Genomic DNA, 20,880 nt, shown 5'->3' with positions numbered 1-20,880 from the left:
GTTCTATCATCATACTCACCTGCACCATATAAGCGTAGTGAGCCTAGAGGCCCAACATGTTTTATCTCATTATAACAAGGTTTAAAAATCACACAAGCACATAATCATACTAATACATATAACTTACATGAACATGCATGCATTATCTTAAAAATAATGTATCATAAACATCTGTCATCATCAGTCCATACATAAATCATTACTAATCATACGTAGCATAATTGAGCATGTCATAATCATAAAAACTGAGTATGGTCATATCCATGAATGTGACTAATAACTATGCCGAATGATCAGTCTAAAAGAACCAATGTACGTGGTGGTGAATAAATCACCTCTATGCCGGTCGTAAACTACCCCCGTGCCAGTGGTAAAACCACCTCTATGCCGGTAGTAGAACTACCTCTGTGCCGGTGGTAAACCACCTCTGTGCCGCAACATCATTTCAATTTCCATAAAAATATTTTTCATGCTCAATTCTCAATCATTAACACATCATAAAAATATTTTATGTATGCATGCACTTAAAATATGTCTGTAATATATATTTAATTAATTTTCATAATAAATATACTTATATTTAAAATAAACTTCATGCATAAAATAAATTAAATATATATTTCGGACATAGTTATTTTTTTTCATGGGATTGTCCAGACTACTGGTCTCCTAACCTTAAGCCCATAAATTCTAAAACTGGTCGAATAACTTAATTTAAGCTCAAACATCATAAATAAGCCCAAACAAAAATACTTAAACATAATTGGCCCAAATAAAGTATTTAAGCCTAATAAATTAATTAAGTCCAATATTAATCACTGGCAGACCCAAAAATTCACAGACTGACCCAATAATTTCCATGGGCTCCCAAGCCCATGAAAATTATTGGGCTTACTTAGATAAATATTTTAAGGCCTAATTAAAATATTTATAAGCCCAAATACACTACAACAAATTTATTAATTAACCACACTAAAACGACAACGGTTTTATATGAAAACCGTTGTCTTTTAGTTTTTAACAACGGTTTTTAGAAAAACCGTTGTCGTAGACCATTTTTTAATTAATAATGACAACGGTTTTTAAAAAACCGTTGTCGTATATATGTCCAAGACAACGGTTTTGAAAACCGTTGTCTATGAGCGGGTTTTTTTGACCAACGACAACGGTTTTTATTAACCGTTGTTTATTTGCGTTTTTTTGGGGTTACGACAACACAATGAAATCCGTTGTCGTTGATATTTATTTATTTTTTTTAAAAAAAATTACACATATATATATAAACCTACACTACACACTTAAAAAATAATAATAACCTGCTACACCCAGCTTTATTGGCACAAGTGCGATGGAAAGAAAAAAACCCAATCCCTAGCCCTAACCCGTCGCCCCTTCAACCCGCCTCTTCTCCGGCTGCAAGACGTCGATCGATCGCCGAAATCTAGTCGCCCGGCCTCCTTTCAGCTAGCCCAAGCCTTAGCAACTCCAATCGCGACTTCAATCTCAAGTTTACAGCTTAGATCTACACTACAGTCGCGACATCACGTGTAAGTTTTGTTTCTTTGTTCTCTAGCTTCGTTCTCATGTTTCGTGGTTTTTTAGTAGATGCTAAGTCTAGGTTTACTGTTTTTTGTGCTTTTGGTGAATGGGTTGAAAATTTTCAGTGGGATGTTTTCTTCAGTGGGAATCAATGTTTTGAGGTGGATTGTGCTTTCCAAGAAAAAATAGAGTGGCAGAGGTGTATGTTTTTAAAATGCAAGATCTCGTACATAACACCCAAATTTGGAAAATACAAGGGTTCCCATTGGGGCTCTGCTCTATTTATTCTTAGCATATGGTTATATCTTGTACTTTTTTGTTATTGTTTTATTTAATCCTTTTAAATTTGTTTTTGTTCATTATTGTGATGCTGAATTTAGATTTTGTTCCATTAAATCTCTTTTTTCCCCTGTAGGGGGAAGTCCAATCTTCTAAGGTAACTAGTAGCAGTGGCACGCATCATTCAAGTTCTGATGATAATGCTCGACAACTATTAGAGGAACAACTTCCTAAAGATTCCTCTGAGATTGATGCTTTCAGGTTTTAATACCTTCATGGTTAATATGATATGTGGTTTTAATACCTTCATGGTTAATAGATCTATTCCAATTTGAAGATATGATTTTCGATTGATATAACATACATGCAGTTAACCTTAATTAACCCTTGCAAAGAAGGAACTTATAAAAGCTAAGAAAAAGTGTTAGATAAAATATTCGGTGATTGGACAAATTTCAGAGGAGCCAAGCATTTCTCTCTAGAATATAGCTTCTCCTGAATCAGTGGAGATTCCACAAGACCATGCAAATATTCTTCACTTTCAACTGATTCCTCCTCAATATCACTTTCCTGCATGCAGTTAAAATTAAAGTATAATATTGATGATCATCCATATATATATATATATATATATATATATATAATTGGATTGGATGAATTTAGTGCTGGTGAGTTGGGAAGATTCCAGACAATGCCAAAACCTATCACCAATTCCAAAATTAAATGCTCTCGGAAGAAAATAATTTGGCAACCCAATGCCCTTAAATAAATGAGCTGGCCCTGCTAAACTTGTTGATCAAAATTGAAATTCTGACACCTTTGGATAATTCTGGATTCTGGGAAGGAGTGGTAAGTGAGCCTCTCTTAAATCATTGGTTATTGAACGACATATCTTGTTGTTGTTTCTGTTTTTAATGTTTGTTATTTAAGTGTAATGGTTGCTATTTATTTTTCAGAAAGCTGCTAAATGGTCTGAGAGAAAAGAGGCTGTTACTGAATTGACCAAACTTGCATCTACAAAACTGATTGCTCCCGGAGATTTTTCAGAAGTTTGCCTAACATTAAAAAAGGTTGGTACCCCACTTTGTTCAAGTATTTTTCTGCAATTTTTTTTATCTTCATTTTTGGTAGAAATACAGTTTTTTGTGTGATGATACGTCAAGTGGTACTTCCTTTCTAGTGACTCATAAAGTACTTGATTTTGATCATGACATTGATCTTTTTCTTTAATCTACTACTCTACTCATAGTAGAGTAGTAGACTCTTTTGACTAAATTCAATGCCATTTACTAATACATATACAAACAAATAAACCCTAAGTAAATTAATATGTATCTGCTAGCTCCAAGATCAAATAATATTTACATATATGATGACCAAGAAAGTAGATTAAATCTGAAAAAAAAAGTTGAGATTTTATGTGCTAATTAATCTCACAAACCCACAAATTTAGACCTAAAAGTTAAAATTTCTGTTGTTCCTTTGGTGGCTCTTGTCGTTTTTGGGCTTTATGAGCTTGGATTCCCTAAGGTACGAACAAGGCCTAACTAGCTGCATAGGATCTTTAGTCAACTTTTAGTTAAAATGAAATATGTTGTAGAATAAGAGAGATTAAATATGCATAGCTTATTTTACATGTACCTAAAATAATGTTAATTTGTTAGTTCATTCTTGTCTGCCTTTCTAAATTGCTTTGTAATTCTTGTAACTTAATGTATCATCTCCAGGACTTTGTGTACGTGCTTGGTTCACAATTAATATTATTTCTTGGATGGCCTGGTAATTGTCATGCATATTCTTTTCCTAGACTGCTGCAGAATATCAAAAAAGTTATTTAAAGTTGTCTTGTTCCATCTATAATTATATGAAATAAGGAGGAGGTATATACCATATTCTATTGTCATTGTTCACTGAAAAAAGATCATTTTTCTTATTGCATTAAGTAGAGAGACTGAAAAATCATTGCAACAGAATTTTCTAGTCTCCATTGAAAGGTGTTTCGGTAATGAGAAGAAAATCTGGTCATTATAGAACGCATGATTCTTTTGTTTCTGTAACTTATTTGATTTGGGAATGCAAATTAAGGAATCTTGTTATGTATAAGTTTTGTGTATAGTATCTTTTCTTGCAACAGGACTGTTTACAAGTGGATGAATCTGAAACACTATTTTAACTTTTAGTTAAAATGAAATAATGTTATTTTATTGGGATGTTGTGGAGTGTAACTTGAAAATGCCAAATCCATGGTTTAGCTTGTGGCCTGTGGGTTGGTAGGAGCCCACGGTTTGTCAACTGTGCCTATTATATTTTATGAATTCAATACAAATGCAAAAATGAGTTGAATAAAATCTGTACTGCCTTCCCTTTTGGAGTTGCTGAGTTTTTTTCTTTTATTTTTTTCCATGACAAGGGATATATTAGTTTGATAGTTGAGATTGGATTCCATGTTTAAATTGGTCTAAGATTTTGTTGATAATTTTGGACTGAGAATGTGTTTTCTTTTAGGTAACTCGGGAGTAATGCATAAGGGGTTTTGATGCAAGGATTGAGCTGTGTTTCAGATCGCCTTGGTAATACATAGAAGTCATCTCGTGAACATCGTTATCAAGAACAAACACATGATGATTTATGTTTTGATATAACCATATTTTGGAACTACTTTTGTTACATTTATATTATATTAGATGGGATATTTTCAGTTTCGACTGCGTAGTATTATATTTCAAATTTGATGTGTGTAACTATTTTGGAACTTGAATATTTTCATGGATTCAATGTAGTAAATATTTTATTTTATATTGATTTTTTTATTAATATTTATAGTTCGTATGAAGATTAATTAGGCAACGGTTTTAATCACAAACGACAACGGATATACACTGTTGCAAAACCGTTCTTGTAATCCACAAACGACAACGGATATAAACTATTGCAAATATGTTGTCCTAAGCCATAAACAACAACGGATTTACACTGTTGCAGAACCGTTGTCTTAAATAGTCAATGACAACGGATTTACACTGTTGCAGAACCGTTGTCTTAAATAGTCAATGACAACGGATTTACACTGTTGCAGAACCGTTGTCTTAAATAGTCAATGACAACGGATTTACACTGTTGCAGAACCGTTGTCTTTGGAGACTTACGACAACGGTTACAAACTGTTGCAAAACCGTTGTGGTAGGATGGATACGACAACGGATATAAACCGTTGTTATAGGGCACGCTTTTTACAACGCCCCCAGTTACAACGGTTTTAATCCCCCCTACGACAACGGATAATATCCGTTGTCGTTTTGCAATTTTCTTGTAGTGATACTAATTAAACATTTAAAATAGCCCAAATACATCACTTAATCTAATAATCACTTAAAAATAAAATACCCAAGCCCGACTAACTTAACCCAGACCCGAACCCAAATAACATGACCCGTGAGCCATAAGATCCAAATCGGACCCAAAACACCCAACCCGGCCAACTTAAAGCCTAGACACAACCTTAGTTTTTCTTTTCCTAACCCTAACTCATGGCAGCCCTGAGCGGCTTTGGAAAAACTGTCCGTGCCACCTGCTATGGCTACCTTTGGCCGTGAAACCACCGCCCATACTTAGCCAACATCAAGACGGTTCTAACCCAACAAATTTGACCTCAAACAAGCTCTGTAGAAGGAGAACAAACCAAAACAATCACACCTTAATTTCTGCTCGCGGGCAGAATGCGACCGCCGGATTAAAGCCGTTCGTCCGCCCATCGCCGGCCACCACCAGCTAGATCACTACCTGGAATATCTTTCTTAAGGTCTTGGGGTTCTAACCCAACTGGAATCACCTTAAAACATGCTCTGAGGACCGAGAACGAGCCAATCTCCCAAAACTGCTCATTTTGCTTTCACCTGCGATCAGATAGCTTTTCTGCGAAAACCAGCAACTAAGACACTGAACCAGCAACAATAACACGACCCTAAGGACCCTAATACACGCCCCTACATGCCTGACAGCAGCTGGAACCGTTCCCTTGCATCAAAACGTGATCATGCACATGTAATTCAAACACAAGCATGAGATATGCATGTTCTAACCATGTATCTTCAAGATTTTCGAAAAATATTAGCAACCATCAATGAAATTTGACATAAAAAAAATTAAATATGGCTTATATGGTGTCAAATAAGAGAATTCAACATTCCTTGTTGAAGATAAACGAGAAACAACGCCTATATCGCGTGTATGGCTCTTCGGGACGAACGAATCTCCAAAATAATTCAAAAATCTTGAAAAATCGGCTATGGAGGTTTCTGGAGGATGAAGAACACGGCTGAGAGAATGGGGGTGGCGTCTAGGGGGAAGAAACGTGAGTTTTGGGTAGGTTTAGGGAATAAATTAGGATATAATTAAATTAAATCACATTAATTAAGCTAAATATATAATTATACCATAAAATACATTTAAAACTCATAATTAAAAAAATATAAATCTGATAACATAATGAAATCCCGAAATTACAAAATAGGGGATTTTTAAAAGTCCTTAAAGGTTGTTAAAAAGGCTTAATTGGATGGAAAATGAAATACTTTAAATATATATTTATAAAAACCAAAATTTCCATGAAATAATACCTTAAAATATTATTTTAAGGCTTATAAAAATCTCATAAAATATTTTGGATTAAAATCCGATATCTCGTCCGTCCACGGTCCCGTCCACGCGATAAAATAAATAATTTACTCAAAAATCTAAAAATTACATAATTGCGGATTAAATGCTAAAATAACTTAAATCATGCACATAATTCACATAATATCACATAAAATCATTTAACCCAAAATTCTAAATTTTCAATTAATTATTTCCTAATTATGCATGCGGATTTACGTAGGAAAAATAGTGGGTGCTACATGTTGTTTCTCGTAAATAACAAAATATATGTTTAATTATGTTTCAGTGCCTCTTTGTTGGATATGAGCTAAATCTTGCCAATAAATTTACAGCAAAAGATATATCAAGTCTAGTACAATTTGCAAGATACATAAGGGCACCAATAGCACTTAGATATGGTAATTTTGGACCAAGAATAACTTTCATTATCTTCACATGGACGGAATGAATCCTTTTTTATGTTTAATAATCTAACAACCATTGTAGTACTTAAAGGATTTGATTTATCCATATTAAAACGTTTAAGGACATTTTTTGTGTAATTTTACTGGTGAACAAATATTCCATATTTTTTTTGTTCAATTTGCAAACCCAGACAATACTCGGTTTTTCCAAGGTCCTTCATTTCGAATTTTTCCTTCAAGTACAACATAACTTCTTGAATTTCTTTATTCGTTCCAATGATGTTTAAATCATCAACATATACATCAATAATTACGCATTCTGGTGTTGTTTTCTTGATGAAAACACAAGGGCATATTGGATTATTTACATATCTCTTTTTTCATCAAGTGTTCACTTAGCCGATTATACCACATTCGGCCGGATTGCTTTAACCCATATAATGATCTTTGCAATTTTATAGAATAACATTCTTTGGATTTTGAAATTTGTGCTTCAGGAATCTTAAATCTTTAAGAGATTTTCATGTATATATTACTATCAAGTGATCCGTATAAATAAGCTGTAACAACATCCATAAGACACATTTCCAAATTTTTAGACACTGCCAAACTAATCAAATATCAAAACGTAATTGCATCCATAACGGAAGAATACGTTTCTTCATAATCAATTCTAGACCTTTGAGAAAAACCTTGTGCAACCAATCGAGCTTTATATCTTATTATTTCATTTTTCTCATTTCGCTTTCGAACAAAAACATATTTGTAACCAACAGGTTTTATACCTTCAAGTGTAAGGACGATAGGTCCAAAAATGTTACGTTTATTTAGCGAATCCAACTCAATCTGGATGGCTTCTTTCTATTTTATCCAGTCCTGCCGATTTTTACATTCATCAACAGATTTTGGTTCATGATATGATGTCACATGCCACATTATAAGAAAATATCTCATCAATTTATTCTACATATTTTCAGTTTCATATTTTTTCAGTATTATTATAATTGATAGAGATTTCATGATTCTCGTTAGTTTGTGGTTCTAACAGGGCATTTTCATCATCATGTGTTTCTGCTGGAACATCATTCTCTATTTTGTGATCATCATGTTTCTCTATGCATTTTCTTTTCCGATGTTTTTTTATCTTTGGAACCGACTAGCCTTCCACGCTTCAAGCGTTTTATGACATCATGATTATCTTCAATTTGTTTCTTTAGAATTTAAATTAGAGCAGGGGAATTTACAGCAGGTATATATGATTTAGTTACCCTTTTTGTGTCTGCAAATGCATCTAGTATTTGATTTGATATTCTTTGCAAGTACACAATTTACTGTACATCCTTTTCACATTGTTTGGTTCTTGGATCCAAATGTAGCAATTATAGTACATACCATATAATTTCTTTTTCGATATGTTTCTTGTCTCCCCTAACATTGAGAATATTTCCTCATTAAATGACAATCAGCAAAACGCTGTAAACACATCGCATGTATGAGACTCAAGATATCGAATGATTGATGGGCTATTATAGCCGATATAAATTCCGCTCTATCTTTGAGGTCCCATTTTTTTCTTAAGGCGGTGCAATAGGCACATATATCATACACCCAAAAATTCTCAAATGAGAAATGTCTGGTTCTTTACCAAATGCATGCTGCAATGGGGGTATTTATGATATGCACTTGGTCTAAAACGAATTAATGCAGCAGCATGTAATATTGCTTGTCCCCATATAGAAATAGGGAGTTTTGTTTTCATAATCATTGGTCTAGAAATTAGTTGTAGATGTTTAATTAATGATTCAGCTAATCCATTTTGTGTATGCATATGAGTAACATGATGTTCAACAGTGATTCCCATTGACATACAATAATCATTGAAAATCTGAGAAGTAAATTCTCCAGCATTAAGTCTTATTGTCTTGATTCTATAATTGAGAAATTGATCCTGCAATTTTATTATTTGAGTCATTAATCTTGCAAATGTCACATTGTGAGTTGATAATAAGCATACATGTGACCATCTGCTAGAGGCATCGATCAATATCATAAAGCATCAAAATGGTCCACATGGTGGATATATTGGGCTACAAATATCACCCTGAATACGTTCAAGAAACATGGGTGATTCAGTTTGGATTTTAGTTGTTGATGGTCTTATAATAAGTTTTCCAAGATAACATGATTTACATTGAAACTTATTATTCTGAAAGATCTTCTGGTCTTTCAGAGGATGACCATGTGTATTTTCTATAATTTTTCGCATCATTATTGAACCAGGATGTCTTAATCGATCATGTCAATTGGTTGATATTGATGAATTATCAACCACCATGTTTGACTCAATTGGACTTATATGCGTATAATGCAATCCAGTAGGGAGCATTGATAGTTTTTCAACTACATATTTTTTTCTTGATTTATATGTGTAAGACACATATATTTTTTATTTCTTTCGGTTATTTATTCAGTATCATACCCATGGGAATATATGTCATTAAAACTCAACAAATTTCTTTTCAATTGTGGTGAATATAAAACATCATTTATCAGAAATTTTGTACCATTAAGTAACAAAAAAATATGTTTTACCACAACTTCAATCAATTCTACAGGACCTGATATTTTATTCACCATTATTTTTGTTGGTTTTAGTTTCAAGAAATATCTTTTATCTCGGATAATAGTGTGTGTTGTACCACTATCAGGTATGCAAAATTCCATGGGATTAGTTCCTTGTTTAGCTTTGCTCATAGCATTTTCCATATCGAACTTCAAAAAATATGCAATAAAGAAAAATAATGACAATACATATGAAAACAGTGGCGTAGCCAAAAACTTTAATGACCCTCGGCTGACTGACTTTGAGAAAATCATTTACATCTTTAAAGTTAACTAAAAAAATATGATATAATATTATCGAACAAGATAAAATTATTGAAGATGTGCCCTGCGGTTTTCATAGAATAAAACTCATCAATTATTGAATCAGTGTCGATCTTCACGGTAAATTCTCTTTCAATGTAGATAATCATAGAATCTGCCAAAAAATCTTCTTCCATCTTATTTTGAAGAGAAGTTTTAAGAAGTTTCATAGCTGAAAATAATTGTTCTGTTTTTGAAGTAAAAAAAGGAAGCGTTAGAACAAGACGAATCAGCCTGTCAATCAAGTGATAATGCTTTGCCTTTTCAGTCTCTACTAATCGTCGACATAATTCAGAAATTGTATAGATATTCTGAAACCTTTCATGATGAATTATATCAAACTTATAATGTTCCAACTGACTTCTCAAATAATGTAGCTCTTGTTCATTGAAATAACCAGGATAGAATTTCTCTGCAAGATTGAAAATATCATCAACATTGAACAACTTAAAGTTGTCTCGAGGTTCCAAACCAACGCTAAGTCTGAGAAGTTCAATAGCCCCATCATTGAATCTACTATTTAACTCTTCCACTTGAAAATCTATTGCAGCATTAAATACATCAAAACGATAATGATACTCAAATGTAATAGAGTCTCTTTTCTGGCACGAATGTCCTGTACCACACCTATAACAAGCACTCATATCCGGCATCTCAATACCATTATTTTCACAAACTGATTGCACAATCATTAGAAGAATATCATAACCTTCTGCTCTCAAAGTATGAAACAAAGCTTTTGTAGTTGAGACAAGATTCATTGCATTTAATATGTCTAAACACTTCTCTTGCAAAGCTCGACAAAGCAAATCTGTCACCCCCATAATCTTGTGCATCAAATATAAGATAAATATGAAATCAAATGATCTCATTACAATCAAAGAACCTGCAGCTTCCCCCGTACAGAATTCGAAGATGCTTCCTCCACCATGTGTTCAAGCACGATAATCATGGACTTGTACATATCTATCATACTACAAATTGACTCAAAATGAGAACTCCAACGCGTCTTCCCAGCTCTTTGCAAAGTACCAATCTGATTAAGGCCAGTACCTATGCTTAAAATAAATAAGAAATAAATTATCAAAGAGAAATCAAATGGCAACACAATTTGATTAGTGAAAAATCATATGATTAACGTTGCACCTGTCTCGCGAATACCAATAGCTACCATATTTGCAATTTCAATAGCTTGGGAAGATTACAACTCAGTATGACGCTTTGGAGATGCCTTAATAAGATTACAAATAGAAGTCGGTTTCGAAAAAAAAATAGCCAAATTGAACTCTCCTTTCAGCAGCCGCTACCAATGCCAATTGAAGTCTATGTGCAAAACAATGTACATAATATGCTTGTGGAGAATACCTCAGAAAAAAAGCTTGCAGTCCGTTCCAAGAGCCACGCATGTTGCTTGCTCCATTGTATCCTTGACCCCGAATATCTTTGATATGCAACTTATGTCGCCCAAGCACATTACGTATTTTTCTTTTAAGTGTTAACACAGTGGTGTCAGGAACATGCACAATATCAAAGAAACGCTCCATTAAGAAGCCTTCATGATCAACAAATCTTTACACAATAAACATCTGCTCTTTGTCTGATATGTCTTTAGCCTCATCAACCAAAAGACAGAATTTTGCACTCCCAATCTCTTCACGTATTTTCTTTCTAACTCTCTCAGCAAGAATGTTCAAAATATCTTTTTGAATGTCCGGTGATGTACACTTTGCATTTCTTGGTGCTTTTTCTAAAACAACGTTATTAATGTTAACATCCATTTTTTCCATAAGCTTTATCATCTCTATAAGATTACCTTGATTTTTGAAAGATGAAGATTCATCATGTCCTCTCAATGTACATCCTTGCAAACAAAGCCAACGAATGCTTTAAATTGTGGTCGTAAGCCTCAGTCTGTTCTTTTTCACTTCTTTTGATGTTTGTGCATTCATCAATTTATCGATGTGACCACTCACATTCATCAAAAAACTCATAGATTGCAAGGCACTGTTATGTGGTGAAGTGGGACCACCCGTGTGCATCAAGAAAGCACATCTCTTCCCATCATTAACTCTTTTCCAACTTCTGAAACCATCAACTGTAAATGCAAAATAACGAGCTATTTTTTCTTGGAAAAGAAAACATGGGAAGCAAAAGGCCGCGTCTTTATTTGGAGAGTACTCCAACCAAGAAAATTGCTCAAACCAACATTTTTGAAATCGTCGATTTTGTTCCCCTAATTTGGTTTGCGGATATTTCATAACAGGTTGATATGGTCCCCTTAAGATATAAGCTCGTCAGATTGCATTTTTTCATTGACAGGACATTGCCATATCGGAGTACGCATGGCCGGATCTAGTTGAACAAAACTACTAATATCATTCTCAGCCCTTTGATACTTGGCAGGATGTTGTTCTTCATAATTTGAGATATAAGCATTAGTCGGAGAATTCTCTTCTCTAGTTGATGTATCAGCATTTGGTTTAAAATATAAAAATATATTTTTCGTCTTGCCTCCTCGAGCTTCCATCAGAGAACCAACCTATTAATTATAGAAAAAACCAATATACAAGCTACAAATAATAAGTTAATTAAAACTCAAACAAATACCAAAATACAAACACAATCCCAATAAAGTTCAAGAATTCAAATAAAGATATATAACTACGAATAAAGAATTGATTTACTCAAACAAATAAGCTCGGACATACACTTTTCTACCACAAACATTTCATGTATCTTTTTCCGTCTCTGACTCTCTCCAATTTCCAAATAATCGATACAAATCAAAATTTGATAGATACAAATTAACACAAATTGGAAAAAAATTAAAAACCTTGGAAAAATCAAAGAACAACTCGGGTAGAGATAGAGCCAAGAGCTAGGGCTTCGGGTTTCAGCTTGGTTTGCGATTTTGCACAATCAGTATCAAAATGAAGTTTATTGTGTGCGAAACAACAACCCTCTATCGATTTTGAGGTTCCGTCAGTCGATGATTGCCTTTGAGCGTTTCATCCTCAAGTTAGAGCGATCGAGTTTTAAAAGAGAAATAGATTTTGATCGGTTTGTCTTCTGATGTGAATTTATTTGTTATTGGACTAAAAAATCTAATGGGCTAATAATTATTAGGGTCAAAACTAGTAGGGCTGAAATCTAATTAGGGGTGCGTTTGGGGTAGGGTATCGGGTACCCGACCCGACCCGATCGGGTTTTAACCGATCGGGTTGGTTTTTTATTGAAAAAAACGGGTTCGGGTAGAACCCGAACCCGATAATGTGAATCTCGGGTTGGTTTCGGGTAGCAAATATGCTACCCGATCGGGTATCGGGTTACCCGATATATGCCTAATTTTTTTAAAAATTATATTATATTATATATATATATAATGGAGTATGGGCTGCAAGCCTGCAATTTGCAATTGCATTATGTGAAGCTCAAAATACATTTGCAATTCCGATAAAAAAAATTTACACCAGCGGCTAGGGATTCCAAAATTCTCCTTTCTTCCTCGAACGGCCACAATTCCCCTTCTTCCCCTGTTCCCCTTTCTTCCTCGACGAGCCACTTCAATTATATTTGTTCGCTGGTTGGATTAGGATCGAGTCTCAACTTGGTCCAGCACTATCGACTCTCAACTCTTGCGCGAGCACTCGACCGCCTCTCAGTTTCAGCTTCTCACGATTAAATGAAGAATTTTTGGTTTTGGAAGCTGCCACTGCCCACTGGAGTCGAAGGAAATCCTCTTTTAAAAAGTTTTATTTTTTGTTTTCAAATTCATTTGTGTAAATGTAAGTGCTGGTTTTTTTTTTTGTGGAATTAATCTTGAGAATATGAAAATAACATTTTTTTTGAAAAAAAAGAAGAAAAAAACATGTTCCATTTTCGGGTACCCGCAAATACCCGAAAATATCGGGTACCCGATATTCGGGTACCCGACAAGATCGGATCGGGTTCGGGTAATGAATTTCGAAACCCGACGTATCGGATACCCGACCCGAACTACCCGAACCCGATATTACCCGACCCGACGCCCACCCCTAAATCTAAATTGAAAAAGCATATATATACTATTAAATTAAAAAAAAAAAAAACAAGACCGAGCCAGAGCCCACCCCCAGCCTTTGGGGTGGCTCCGCCCCTGTATGCAAAATATAACATATTCCTAATTATACAATAAAACAATAACACGTGAATACATGAAAAATACAATATGTTACATTCTTGTTCCACCAATATATTCATCATTTTTTGAGAAATCAATCAAAAAATCAACAACATCAAAATGAGTTGAACCACTCAAATGGTCACTGTTTTCAACAAAGTTGGTCTCTTTTTCTTTTCTCTTTATTGATTCTTTATAGAACTTACAAAGGTACTCAGGGACTCGGCAAATACGAGACCAATGTCCTGGAGTGCCGCATCTATAACAAACATTTTCAGATCTTTTTGAGTAATTTTCGTTCACTCATGTTTTCATGCTGCTTTTTCGTGTGTGGTTCGTGATGTTTTTTTAGATGAGTTATGAAAGTAACTATCTCTATTGTTTTCATATCCACGACCGCGACCACGACCACGACCACGACCACGACCACGGTCATTCTATGTCCACGTCCACGAAAAAAATCTTGTCTATGACTTTGATTTTGTTTTTCATTTTTACTTAAGACATTTGCTTCTGGAAATGTCGTTGATCCAGTGGGTCGGGTTTGATGATTTTTCATTAATAATTCGTTGTTGTTTTCCGCCACAAGAAGACATGCGATGAGTTCAGAATATCTCGAAAATCCACGCACTCTATATTGTTGTTGAAAAGTTATATTTGATGCGTGGAAAGTGAAAAATGTTTAATCAAGCATTTTCAGTTCAGTAGCCTCATGTCCACAGAATTTTAATTACGAGACTATTTAATACATCACTGACTTTTTTAAAGTCTTGAAATCTTAAAATATTTCATTCATCATGGGCGGTTGAAAGTATAACTTCTCTTATATGCTCAAATCTTTCTTTTAACTCTTTCCATAAAACCATTGGGTCTTTTTCTGTGAGATACTCACATTTCAATCCTTCATCAAGGTGTCGACGTAAAAAAATCATAGTTTTTGCTTTATCTTGTGAGGATGATATATTATTTTATTTAATAGTATCATTTAGACTCAATGGCTCAAGATTCATTTGTAAATCGAGAGTCTATGGCATATAATTTTTCGCCGTGATATCGAGCTCAACGAATTCAAGCTTTGCCAAATTTGACATGTTGGTACTAGAAAAAATAATAATACATTTTATTAGTAAATTTTCATTAATATGACAATACAAAATAATGGAAGAACGATGAGTACAAACATGTTTAAAAATAGAGAAAAAATGTGTGGAGGATAATCATCGATAAATACAAGACTCGTGAGTATGATGATCATAATAGTCATAAAAAATAGCCTTAAAAATGTCATCTTCTTCTTGTTCGAAAAATCGAGGAGAAATAATTTTTTAGAGAAAGAGTAAGTTTGGTGTGATTGAAATGTGTTTGAGTAGTCATATTTAAAGGGCAAAAACTAGCCGTTTTATTACCGTTTATGTCTGTTAGTTACCGTTGGAGTAAAAAAAAAAAAACAAATACAATTGAATAAAAATTTACGATAATCATGCGATGTATATAATGATAATTATAGTTAAATAATTATGTATATCACATCACATCACATCACATTAATATAAGAGGTGTCATAGACTCCTTTTATATAATACCGTAAACTTATACAAATATAGTTAGTATAAAGTCAGGTATTGTATATCATATCACAATATTATAATGAGGTGTCATAGACTCTTTTTATATAATAGTGTGACATTATATAGATATAATTAATATATTATAATATATACACAATAAAAATATATAAGCTGTAAATTATAATATAATCACATCACGTTATTATATTGAGATGTCATAGACTCCTTTTATATAATAACATGATATTATATATTAAATATATACACAATAAAAATAAATAAACAGTAATATAAATATTCTTACTTGTTGAATATTTTTGCCTTTTTATTGTGTTTTGGAGCTTTGGAAATTATAGAGAACCTTCGAGCGATCGTGCTGATAACGTATTGTAAAAAGTAAAAATTTATGATAAAAGATAAAACCTCAAAAACTCAAAATATATCAAACTCTACACTTTATAAAATTTTCTCTCTACTCAATTGTCTTTTTCATCATAAATAAAGAGACCTATTTATAGATCCTCATTTGAGATTAGTTTAAAAATAAATACATAATCACTTACATCATCACGTACACTAATATTCAACATTCAACTCTAATAATTTTCAACATTCAATTTTAATTATTCAACAAAATTTAATATATAAGCTTTTTTTGAAAGAGATACTATTTAGCATAAGAACAAGGAAAATTGCATTTTAGGTTATGTGTGTTTATTTATTTGTAATTTTGATCTTGTGTGGAGTTTGTTATTAAACTTCAGTCTAAGTCATGTATCTTATGATTTTTGGTAATATTAGTTTTAATCATATTTAATCGAGAATGCTGATCTAGCACTGCACATGTGTCGATTACATCAGAAATTTATTAAAATTACCAAAGAAGACAAATATATTGAATTAAAACTAAAGTTCGACAATGTACGTAGATGATCAAAATGCAAAAAGATAGACATAAAAGACCAATAATACAATTTCTCTCATATGAATATATTATAGTCTTCAAAGATTGCGATTGTATGTATTTGCTATAATATCAATATTTTTATTTCCAGCATTCGAATATTGTAGCCCTCTTCTCTTGCAGTCTCGCGGCTCAAACTAAGCACAAATAGAATCAATTTTACGTGTCAAATTTGAATAATCTTGATATTAAGATTTGGAAATTAGTATTATAAAATTTGGTAGCATGCATGATTTATAATTACTATATCTCTAGAAAACTAGCAAAATAATAAATAAAATATGGCAAACCCAAATTGATAAACAAATAATTTTTTGGTCAAAACCTAAACAATTTTTTAAAGATTAAGGTTTGATTTGGACGTGTCTTTAAAAACGTTTCTAGTGTTTTATAAGTGAAAAAACTTAAAATATATATTTGGACAAGATTTTTATAAATGGTTTTGAAAATATGTTTTAAAAATTAGTGTTCCAAAAGTATAGTTTTTGAAAAACAATTGAAAGATGTTTTTAGAATGAAATTATTGAAGTCAAGGAAGAACAATATTGAAATGTTAAAATATTTTTATAGAATAGTTGTTCAAGTACATATTTATTTTTAAAACAACTTTAAAAATATTTTGTAAATTTTTTTTGGAAAAACACTTTTATAAAAACGTTTTATAAGTACTTGTTCAACCGGAGCTTAAAATTCAACAAGGACCAAACCATTTATTCAAAGGAGAACTTGAATAATACTAGTGTCTTTTTGTTTTATAAAGATGAAATATTTTCGATAAATTATATATCAAAATATAATATAATTTAGACATATTTTATAAATACTAATAAAAATTACGTGCGCATTAAAAAATCGAACCTATAAAGAGTTTCGTGTCAAATGCATATAGTAGATATATTATGATTGTTTTTATTATCATAATATTTTGTTTTTTAAAAAAAATTAATTTTCATATTATTTTTTTATAATATTTAATATATAAACATTTTATAGTACTAACGGTATGGAATTTAGTGTAGCATCATCTTTATTAAATTGTTACGCGATCTAATATATTACATTAGCATTTTTTATATGCTATTTTTCTTTCTTGTTATTTCAATTTTAAAATTAAAAATTTCTATTTTAACATTTACAAATTTTCTCAAATCAATCTCCTACTTATTTTCATTTACTACAATGAATTTTAAATGATTCTAATATTTCAAGGATTTGAAACTCATTGTGATTAACTCAATTATAGTGTACATAAATATAAAGGTGAATTTGAATTTTTTTGTATGTAAGTTATCTAAACAATGAATATACATTTTGTTGGAGATCAAACTCTAAAGTTTTGGTGACAACAAATCAAAACAAAACAAAGTAATAAAGTAAATTAAAGACAGATCAAATTGGACTCTTTCGGACCAAATATCAAAAACACTGCCAGATCAAATGTCCGATGAATATTTTAATCCGGATGAATCAAGTATTTGATTCATATTTTATTCATATTTTCATACGACAATTTATTTCAACAGATCAAATACACCAGACCTCTACTAGAACAATCTAGATCGTTCAAAGTCAAATCATGTAGCCATCAACCATATCAAAGCTTCATTTTGAAATATCAGTTGCCGAAGTTGCTGAAAAAGACAAAAGAATTTATAAGATTTTGAACGATGGTTGGCTTCTCCCTAAAAGTCAAGATTTGTAAGCCAATTTATGAGATGTGTTGGCGGCTCTATCCCAAAAGTTGTTGGCTGCTCACTGGCTAGTTTTATAAGATTATAAATACCCAAGTGACTCAAAGATTCAAAGTAGAGACAAAAAGTGAATAACACAAGCAACTGAATTCTAAGATTATCTCGTTCATCTGAAAAGCCAAAAAGTCTTCACTCAATATCCTAACACAGAAACTCATATTATCAGATCAAAGTTTCGAAGCACTGAGTTAGAGAGTATTTCATAAATATAGATCGAGTTCAAAGAAATACATTCAAGAACGATCCAGATCAAAGTCATTCACAGCTGTCCAGATCAAAACACCGAAGCACATTCTGTAGCTTCATTTTGTAACTCAAAGCAGATTGATTGTCCTGATTCGAGAGAGAGTATTGCTAGGAATTCCTCTCAAAGATTGATTGGATTTGTACAAAGCATTGTATAAATCAAAGTCTTCTAGTGGAATTCTTCTGGAAACAAAAGAAGGGGTGACGTAGGAGAATTCATCTCCGAATATCCATAAAAAACTCTGTCCCTTTTTACTTACTGCATTTACATTATTTTATCTGCCTTAACTTTCTAATATTTCAAATCTGCGAGGAAGATTTCTTCCGCCTGATAACTTCAGATTTTTCGAGCAGATCAAATTTTTTAAGCAACTAAACTTCTGTCTGATTTTCACAAATCAGATCGAAGAATCTTTAAAAGTTTTAAATAGTGTATTCACCCCCCCTCTACACGTATTTCGATCCTAACACATTTAAATCTATGGATTTCAAATCATTTCATCAAATCCCAACCTTAATTTATTTGTATTTTAATTATTTATTTAAAAACTCATACTTACTAATTTTGGTCACGTGCATCACACGAGTGGAATATTAATTTGGTTAATGTTACCAAGGAAGTTGCTCAAGGGGGGAATAATGTTGGAGAAATGAAGTTAGTAGCTTCATCTCATATTGATATCAGCATTGATAACTTTATATCATGTTTTTGAAATTATATTTCAGAGATTATTTTGAAAATATTAATTTTTTGTGAAAAATAGAAATCTGGTATTTTATATTAATTATAAAGGATACAAATAAATGGCTATATTAATAGAATTCTTAGAGAAATACCTTGAAAGAAAGGATTAATCTATCAAATTCCATGGTTTATGGGTAGACCTGGCCAAGTGATAGGCTCGTAATATTTATGTTTGTAGTATATTTATGTTTTTAGTATCATATTTCTTGTGTTTTCATTTTTTTTCATATGCTTATTGGTATATGATAGGGATATATACTAATTAAGGGTAATTAAAATATAAGTTGGGTGTATTAAAATAATATTAAATTTATCAAGCCTATGTGCTTAGGCCCAAAAGAAAAATCCACATATTTGGAAGGCTCATGAGTCATGACCCATCTACAAGGAACTTTATAAATAGAATACTCTTTCCCATATTTCAAAGTATTCTCTTTCACTTTCTCTCAATTTATGCTCTAAAAGCTCTCTAGTTTTTGTGAGTGCATATTTTGGATAGATCGCTGACTTAAGCGTCGGAGGATTTTCTTCGGACATCTCCCGACGCCTCTAACCTCATTTTTGTGACGCAGGTGACGACCCTAGTGTTGTTGGATTGGATAGTAAGGAACACCTGGCTTGCTGTGGTTTACTTAAATTAACTTGAGCACGTGGAAGACCCTCTTCAAGGTAACAAGATTTCGTGTAGCATCATTGTGTTTTTATATTTTATTTTGTAGTTGGGGGAAATTTTATGGACTTGGAGAAGATTTGAGCTAAAAAGGTAATTTTTCTCACATTTGAAGTTGTCAAGATGAACAAAATAGGAATATTTTTGGGGAAGATGAGAAGCTAGGAAACGGTGCGTTTTGGTGAAAGAGTGAAGGGGGTTTCGTTTTAGTATGGTATGGGATATGTTGGTCTATGCTACACCAGGAGAGGTACAACCCTATTTTTCTCTAGATGTTCGCGCGAACATCATGTTAAAAAATCAAAAAAGTTATTGATGGGGTTCACATGTTTTTTTTTCTCAGTGAGATATTCACGCGAACATCTAATATTTTTTAGCGTGATGTTCGCGCGAACATCTGAAAAAAAAAACATTAAAAGAATGTATCTCTCAATATAGCATAAAATATCCCGTATGAAATAAAGGAAGACAGTGGGCAAACGTCAACCATCAGTCTCATTAAATTCATCTTGGTCCATCTCATCTCACCAATTTCATTTTCCCTCTATATATTATGTATTCATTCGTTTATTTCTCAAAAATACGTCAACTAATTTGCATGTTTTTTTTTTCAAGTTTTGGTCATGTAACGAACAATTCATAATTTCAGTCCATCGATTGGTTCTTTTAAAAAAAAAATAATATGCTTTCTTTGGAGTTCTATAATGGCATCAGACATCTTGGAAACTTCGGCGTCACATCAACAAATTTGGTTCATATCATCATATTTTGACAACACATCATTCACTTTATACAAGACAAAAATTGGAAAAAAAAATGAAAATAAATGGACTAAAATAGTCAGTTATCCAACAACGTGATCAAAATAGAAAAACAGCAAGTTAATAACAAAAAAATGTAATTTTCTCATTAATCCAACACCCATCCGACCAAATAGATGGATCTTTTTCACTCCATGCACGCGTGAGAAAGGA

The 20,880-nt window shown here is 32.5% G+C and overlaps 1 protein-coding gene across 1 annotated transcript; it reads right to left on the bottom strand.

The window, feature by feature from the left end:
* Positions 1–9,769: 9,769 nt before the first annotated feature.
* On the bottom strand, positions 9,770–11,347 carry LOC140861167 (uncharacterized). The gene is made up of 3 exons (XM_073264177.1): positions 11,169–11,347; positions 10,690–10,861; positions 9,770–10,630 (listed from the first exon to the last, which is right to left on the bottom strand). Exons 1-3 carry the CDS (start codon positions 11,345–11,347, stop codon positions 9,770–9,772), a joined length of 1,212 nt encoding a protein of 403 aa, XP_073120278.1.
* Between the last annotated feature and the right edge of the window lie 9,533 nt (positions 11,348–20,880).

This window comes from Henckelia pumila, chromosome 4 (assembly GCF_033568475.1).
Source record: "Henckelia pumila isolate YLH828 chromosome 4, ASM3356847v2, whole genome shotgun sequence".
Classification (NCBI taxonomy): Eukaryota; Viridiplantae; Streptophyta; class Magnoliopsida; order Lamiales; family Gesneriaceae; genus Henckelia; species Henckelia pumila.
This window is presented reverse-complemented; position numbering and strand designations above follow the sequence as displayed.

What these genes read in the sequence shown, in the direction of transcription:
- LOC140861167 (XM_073264177.1), bottom strand. Translation starts at nt 11,347, where the DNA reads ATGGAGCGTTTCTTTGATATTGTGCATGTTCCTGACACCACTGTGTTA. An exon ending in CTGCAAGCTTTTTTTCTGAG is followed by an intron (nt 10,862 to 11,168) that starts GTATTCTCCACA and finishes ATTTATTTTAAG; the next exon opens with CATAGGTACTGGCCTTAATC. An exon ending in CTGTACGGGGGAAGCTGCAG is followed by an intron (nt 10,631 to 10,689) that starts GTTCTTTGATTG and finishes TTGATGCACAAG; the next exon opens with ATTATGGGGGTGACAGATTT.